General features: G+C 43.9%; 1 protein-coding gene across 3 annotated transcripts in view; it reads left to right on the top strand.

The window, feature by feature from the left end:
- The window catches only part of oma1 (OMA1 zinc metallopeptidase), a 28865-nt gene extending 21400 nt beyond the window's left edge, over positions 1–7465 (top strand). For all 3 annotated transcript variants that reach the window (XM_024418159.1, XM_024418168.1, XM_024418150.1), the window contains 4 exons: positions 718–846; positions 1149–1223; positions 1454–1603; positions 5668–7465. In XM_024418159.1, coding sequence (XP_024273927.1) covers positions 718–846; positions 1149–1223; positions 1454–1603; positions 5668–5934 — 621 coding nt within the window. In that variant the 3' untranslated portion in view covers positions 5935–7465. The remainder of the gene's footprint in view (positions 1–717; positions 847–1148; positions 1224–1453; positions 1604–5667) is intronic.
- The last annotated feature ends 713 nt before the right edge of the window (positions 7466–8178 follow it).

Genomic DNA, 8178 nt, shown 5'->3' on the forward strand with positions numbered 1-8178 from the left:
TGAATAGTGTGTCCTCACAAGGTTAGTTATACAAGACTGTGTGTGTTTGCTCGTTGCTTGCCTGGGGGCTACACAGAGTCGTGTCCTGTTCCGTGCCGAGTGACTCATCAGCTTCAGTCATGCTACAGTACTACTGGTCTCCTCCTCTCTCTCATCCACGTCACCTCACCTGACCTACAGCTCAGATCTGTCGCAGGTCTGCAGAGAGGATGTCATTAATTGCAGTGGGGTTGTATCATCAGTCACTAGTTCTAAGAAGCTCACAGACAGAGTGTCCTTTAGATGTCTGAGACACTAATGTTGTTTCTGGACTGAGGGTACAGCTGTTTTAAGTAGAGAGTCTCATCCCTTTTCAATGAACTCAGAACAGCTGACTGTTCTAATCGGATATGGCTCTTGCTCTGAGAGAAATGTTTGGCGTAGTTTCTGATCCTTTCCTCTGAGACCTGTATTTACCCTCCGATACAGGACAGTTTAATTAGATGATGAAAATGAATATGGATTCATCAGTTCCAGCCTCGCCCTGGGTGTCTGCTGTTAGATTCACCATTTCCTAATGTAATCTCCATATTAGGTCTGAATTTAAAGTTCAGATGAAATAGGTGGGAACAATCAATACACTTACAGAGAATTAGTTATTTATTGCTTTTCTACTTTCTCTCTCCCCTCCCTACTTTTTTCTCTCTTTTCTCTCCTTCCCTCCCTTCCTCCCTCCAGGCAGAGCAGGCCAGTATGTCTCATGTGGTAGACTTCCTGTCTCTGATCCTGCTAACAGCCATCTGGGCCGTGTGTCCTCGAGACAGCCTGGCTGTACTGGGACAGTGGATACAGACTAAGCTCATACAGGTAACGGACACATATCAGGACTTTTCATGTGGTGAAAGATATGTTTAACTAATATCTGTGTCTCTCTCTCTCCCTGTGTATGTGTGTCTCTCTCTCCGTCTCTCTCCGTCTCTCTCTGTCTCTGTGTCTCTCTCTGTCCTTCTCTCTGTGTCTCTCTCTCTCTCTCTCCATGTGTGTCTCTGTCTCTCTCTGTGTCTCTCTCTGTCTTTCTTTATCTCTGTCTCTCTCTGTGTCTCTCTCTCTCTCTCTGTGTCTTTCTCTCTCTGTCTCTCTCTCTCTCTCTGTGTCTCTCTCTCTCTCAGTTCTTGTTTGATCGTCCTTATAGCAGGAAGTTGGAGGCAGAAGCTGATCAGGTTGGACTCCAGCTGGCTGCCAAGGTACAGGATAGGACAGTAGCTCTGTCTCACTCTTGCCTCCTGACCCTTCTGTATATGCTGACTAAACTTAGAGCTGCCTACAGTGCACTAGATGGCGGTGTTGTCAAATATAGAATTTCTCCCACTCTTCTAACCGTCAACCTGTTCTGGATGCTGTAGTAATGTATCGTTTCCGTGACAACCATACAGGCGCCCAGGGTGTGTGTAACCCAGTCTGTCTCTCCCTCCAGGCATGTGCTGATGTGCGGGCAGGGCCAGTGTTCTGGCAGCAGATGGAGATCAGTAACCAGCTGAGAGGAGAACCTACAGTACCAGAGTGGCTCTCCACACACCCCTCTCACAGGAACAGAGTGGCACAGCTGGACCGGCTGGTCCCACAGGTAGCAAGCATGCAGGGGAGAGACTCGTCCACATACACCAGTATACACTGTCGCCAAGGGTCTATATTCAGAGGGATTGGGTTAAATGCGTAAGAAACATTCCAGTTGAATGCGTTCGTTCCAACGACTGACTAGGTATCCCTCTTTCCCTTCCTATATGATGTCAATCTTGTCATCAAGTCATTCCTGCAGTCTGATCAGACATGATGGCTGTGTGTTGGTGGTATGCACATGACCGATGACTCTGCTATACCTGGTCTCACACCGCAGGCAGTTAGAATAGTCCACGTGACTTCCTGGTGTTGCTAATGTACAGAAGCACATCACATGGCCTGAAGACTGTGGTCTAGGAGGAGAACTCCATCAGAGCTGTAGGATTGAGCTGGGAGTCTAGTCTAACGAGACACCTACAGATGTCGGAGCCTAATTTGACCCCATTCGTCACAGGAGGAAAATAATCCTGCAGCAATGGGATTTTAATATCTGAATAAATATTTAGACTCACCGCCAGGGGGCAGCTGAAGGCGTTTGTTTTGTATACAACGCACACCGTACCTACCTTATACCTTATGTAGGCTACATGCAGGCTACAGCATGCCTCGTGTGACTTCTTATTGTAGAGGTAGATGCAGTTTTCATTAGGGGACATCTTTATTTTAGATTTATTTTTTTAATCAATTGTTTTATTAAATGTTGAAGGCAAGCAATAGGCATAAAACATGTCTGTTTCCCGGGACACAGTCTCTACATGGATCCTGCCCACTGCCCTTTAACTCATGCATGAAGGTCTGTTTTTACACATTCATTCCACGTTTTCTACCGTGTTAATTCTGCGCTGTTACAGGGTTAAGACAGAAACAACTCAAAAGGTTAACAGTTTAGGCATTCATTGCGAGTGGTTAAGGTTAGGACTATGGTTTAGGGAAGGCTTAAAACAAGATAATTAAAACGACGAGCCTATGTATCATTAGTATTCTTAGTGCCTACGAGAGCGTTGTGTAAGGTCATAGCACAGTGGTCTAAGCAGCGCGCTCCAGCTCCAAGCCTCATGAGTTGGCGCCCAGTGCTGGGAGATATAGTGACCAGTCTGAACCTGCATTAGTCCCACATGTTAATTGCTTTTATTTAAATGTTTTCAAGATGACGTAGGAGGCGGCTTATGGTAGAGATATTAACATTAAATGATCTGGCAACAGCTCTGGTGGACATTCCTGCAGTCAGCATGCCAATTGCACGCTCCCTCAAAACTTGAGACATTTGTGCCATAGTGTTGTGTGACAATACAGAACATTTTAGTGACCTTTTATTGTCCCCAGCACAAGGTGCGCCTGTGTAATGATCATGCTGTTTAATCAGCTTCTTGATATACCACACCTATCAGGTGGATGGATTATCTGGGCAAAAGGAGAAATGCTCACCAACAGGGATGTAAACATATTTGTACACAAAATATGAGAAAAATACGCTTTTTTTTTGCATATGGAACATTCCTCGGATCTTATATTTTAGCTCATGAAACATGGGACCAACATTTTACATGTTATGTTTATATTTTTTTTCAGTATATATTTACAAACGATACATCATCTATAAAACATGGACGAACATCCACACTGGAGGAAAGTTTATTGTTCTACAGTAGGACTACATCAGCTCACCAACTCAGCCAGGGAAACACAGTGTGACAATGGATAGGCTAACGGGTAGCCCACAGAATGTAGCCTATTGGATTATGCAACCATCGATGGCACTAGATTACCAGCTGATGTCTCATTAAACCATCAATACGTGCTAAATTCACCTGCACAGCTGAACTCAATTACAACCATTGTTGGTCACCTCATTACCGCTCCCTAAAAGATGACGTCGGTGTCACCTCCTTAGTCCTGCTTGCAACCGTTTTAAGATATGTTTGGTCTCTGGTTGGTCTTATCATCGGAACAACTTTTTGAACAGACTAAGGGCGATTTATCTATTTGACAAGCATCGGAAATAAAGTATTTCATCATTTCATTACCTGACACTTTGTATGAATGGAAACTCATGTTGGTGAATCTTACTGTTATTATTCTATTTGTTTCCTATTTATGTTATCCAAAAGTGTCTGGTCATTTCTTATCAAGATTGGGGGGTAAATTATCCCTGGTCTCCCCATATTTGAAATGTGTAAGCAAATGAAGTCAATCGGGGGAATTTAGTTATTTGTGCCTGAAGGGCGTGGGACGGAATCGAACCCACGTCGACATGGTCGGCCTTCATGTGTGTGGCCCTAAGAGTGGCGTAAAGCTCACCGTCATTGGACTGGAGCAGTGGAAACACCTTCTCTGGAGTGATGAATCACGCTTCACCATCTGGCAGTCTGACGGACAAATCTGGATTTGACGAATGCCAGGAGAACACTACCTGCTCAAATGCGTAGCGCCAACTATGAAGTTTGGTGGGGGAGGAATAAAGTTCTGGGGCTGTTTTTCATGGTTAGGCCCCTTAGGTCAAGTGAAAGGAAATCTCAACGCTACAGCATAAAACGGCATTCTAGACGATTCTGTGCTTCCAACTTTGTGGCAACGATTTGGGGAAGGCCCTTTCCTGTTTCAGCATGACAATGCCCCTGTGCACAAAGCGAGGTCCGTACAGAAATGGTTTGTCGAGATTGGTGTGGAAGAACATGACTGGCCTGCACAGAGCCCTGACCTCAACCCCATTGAACACCTTTGGGATGAATTTGACCACCGACTGCGAGCCAGGCCTCATCTCCCTACATCAGTGCCCGACCTCACTAATGTTCTTGTGGCTGAATAGAAGCAAGTCCCCCCAGCAATGTTCCAACATCTAGTGGAAAGCCTTCCCAGAAGAGTGAATCGGCAGTTATACAGAAGGCTGTTATAGCGGCAAAGGGGGGACCAACTCCATATTAATACAAATGATTTTGGAATGAGATGTTCGACGAGCAGGTGTCCACATACTTTTGGTCATGTAGGGTACGTACATACAAACACAAGACACACACACACACAGTATGCACACCACACACCCATATATCCTCACAGGCACAGTAGCACACAAACTCTCGTCTGATGGACAATTAGTGTTTTCTCCATCTGTTCCTCTCCTGCTAAAACAGACACACTCAAGGGTAAATACACTCCTGTGTGTCACACAGGGTTACATGCACACACACACAGACAGTTGGCATGCTACTGAGCCTTCCTGTTGAATCCCAGACTGGGACATTGACCTGTAGAAGTAGTGATCTGGATCCGTACAGTTTAGGGATGGATTTACTCACATCCACCGTGTGTGTAGGAGAGAAAACACACCTGATTAATGGGCGGCCGAAATGTACCTTCAAAGAATCTTGTGGCCGTACTATCGTCTCTGACCACACAACATCTGCTGTCACTTTCAGTTAGTTTCCTGACGATTGTTCATTTTCATTGGGGGGGGACTTGTATAATTTTTTAAGATGATCATATTATTATGCATCGTTTAGCTAACCCCTTTTTTGGTTCGGCACAAAACTACATTCATACTTCCATACGTTTTTTAAACTGGTACCGGCTACCTTCAGATTAGTCCCGTGAAACTTGCGAGGGTCGTAAGAGCAAAACGGAGAACACAGTGGGGTCACAGTAGTTTGTAGCCCAAACGGTTTTGACGCTACAAATAGAAGTTGGTCCATCGACGGTACCAACTTCAGAAGAGTCCCCTGACACTTGTGGGGGTCGTAGAGACCACCATTGTGTTCGCGAGAGTCTCCCCATTCCATAGAGTGAAGACCGATTTTTGGGATATCTCATGGTCTGACAAATACCGCTCCAACTCTGCCACCTTTCATCGCAGATACGGAATGCTGTATGCTGGCGGATGCTGTGGCTTGAGACTCATCCAATGCAAAAACACAGAAATCTCTAGATTAAACAGACCGAATTAAAAATATTGCGTTACTTTGATTGACGCACCGGTGCGTCAATTGACTCCAGAGGGATAACACGCCACTGCCACACGCTGCTTTCATACGTTTGTCTTTCTAGTGTGTTTCCACTATAACCTCTCTCTCTCCCCAGTACCTGGAGTTGAGGGAGAGCTGTTCCTGTCCTGCCCTCCCTGCTACAGACCCCAGAGCTGTCTTCGCTCAGAGTGTCAAAGTGCTGCTGGATGCTACTAGGGACCTGGAGGGAGAGGCGGGGAAGAGACTGAAACCACAAGCTCTGTCGCAGACCCCAACGTCAGACCACAGAAGGGCTCCACACCCAGGGGGACTGGCTACTGCCCTGCTAGCCTCCTCAGCCACAGGCTCACCTCCAGCCCTAGACACTGCTACCCACCTCTAACCCCCGGGCCACTACCCTCGCCCCCGTCTTCCCAACCCCAGGCCTAGTTCCAGTCAGTGATTGTAGCTCCTTGATTGCTAATTGACTGATGTTTGTAAGGTCTTGTAAAATTGCAGTTGTCACCTGCTTCTATGGAATTGCTGCAAAAAGGTTTCGGGTAGCGGTTCTGTTTACTGCGTGTAAGAGGGTACAGGGAGATGCTTTGAGTGTATAGTGTGAATACATAGAGATTAGTATCCTGTTTTAATTGGAAGATTTCAAGTGGGGACATGCTGCACTCAATGGCCTAATGAGCATATACAGTGAGGTCCAAAATGATTGACTCCCCTGATAAAGATGAGCAGTAATGACTGTATAAAATAAATACATTCAAAATTAAAATCAAAATGATTGACACCCCGGCCCTAAAGATTGACACCTCTAAAGTAAAGTAGTCAAACGTGTAGTATTTTGTCCCATATTCCTATCACGTAATGACTACATCAAGCTTGTGACTCTACAAACTTGTTGGATGCATTTGCAGTTTGTTTTTGGTTGGGTTTAAGATGATTTAGAATATATTTCTCGACACTTCTACATTGATGTACATTCTACCATGATTACGGATAATCCTGAATGAATTGTGAATAATGAGTGAGAAAGTTAGAGGGTCAAAGATCATACCCCCCAACACATGCTAACCTCTCACCATTACCAATAACAGAAGAGATTCAACAAATGATTGTTCAAACTATGGCTACATGTCTTAGTGCATATGCAGATCTATACACACCTCACCGAAACTGACAACCAATCATTTAACAGGATTTCCGAAATCACGTTTGTAGGGAACATAAAAGTCAAAACATCTCAACTTTACAGTATATAAAAGAGTAAAAGACTAGATTGAGTTATCCTCTCTTTCCAAAGACCACAACCTGGAAGTCAGTGATAAGTTGTTTGTCCCATCTCAGTGGTGTTGGTCTAATACATGCTCATGTGATTACAAAGAATTGCCATATAATGTGTTTCTACATGGATTGTTGTACAGCCAAATTCCTCAACAGTAAGATAACACTTAACGCGTGAAATTAACCTCTTTGATTGACCAAAACTGGGAACATATGAATAACATTCTAACAACATTGAGGAAATGTCTTGGTCTCCCAGATACAAACCATGTAAGAATGTCCTTCAGAAGGTACTCATACCTCTTGACATATTCACATTTTGGTTCTCTGGGTAGACAGTGTGTAGGCACTGTGTCCTGTATGTCACCTGCTTTATTTACCCTGTCGTGTCCATCCATCACCACCTGTTGCAATGTGTTTTTGTGGTAATGTGGCCATCAAGTTCATTTAAATGAGTTTTATGTCTCGCCCTGAAGGAATGGTATTGTGTTGTATTTTAGTGTCAAAGATCTTTGTGAAATCATAGAAATGTGTAGTTTTGTACAAATCATGTATTGAACTAGCCAAAGAACATATTTTATATACTAGAATGTACATCTTAGAACCTGACAACCTAAAAATGAATGGGTTTTGAGGTAAAACTGTTCTAGTGTGGTTTGTCGTTGTAACATAAGTGTGAATGACTGGGTTCTAACCTTGGTTGACCGTGTTAGCACACTGAGCTAAAGCCTAGGCATTTGCTCAGGGGAAATTCACGAGTCTACAGTGTCCTTTCCTCTCTGGTCGAAGGGAATTGTATGAGTGAGTGCTAGAGCAGGAATCTGTAAGTCACACACACACACAGGAGAGTGTGAGAGTGTAGTCCCAGGGGACAGAGTCAGAAGAAATTCATTATCCTGTGAGAGAAGCATAAGATCAAGCTGCTTCCTAACACACTACCCAGTAATATACACACACAACCCAGTAATATACACACACTACCCAGTAATATACACATACAACCCAGTAATATACACACAACCCAGTAATATATACACACAACCCAGTAATATATACACACAACCCAGTAATATATACACACAACCCAGTAATATATACACACAACCCAGTAATATACACACACAACCCAGTAATACACACACACAACCCAGTAATACACACACAACCCAGTAATACACACACTACCCAGTAATATATACACACTACCCAGTAATATATACACACAACCCAGTAATATATACACACAACCCAGTAAAATATACACACAACCCAGTAATATACACACAACCCAGTAATATATACACACAACCCAGTAAAATATACACACAACCCAGTAATATATACACACAACCCA

This window comes from Oncorhynchus tshawytscha, linkage group LG01 (genome assembly GCF_018296145.1).
Source record: "Oncorhynchus tshawytscha isolate Ot180627B linkage group LG01, Otsh_v2.0, whole genome shotgun sequence".
Taxonomy (NCBI): Eukaryota; Metazoa; Chordata; class Actinopteri; order Salmoniformes; family Salmonidae; genus Oncorhynchus; species Oncorhynchus tshawytscha.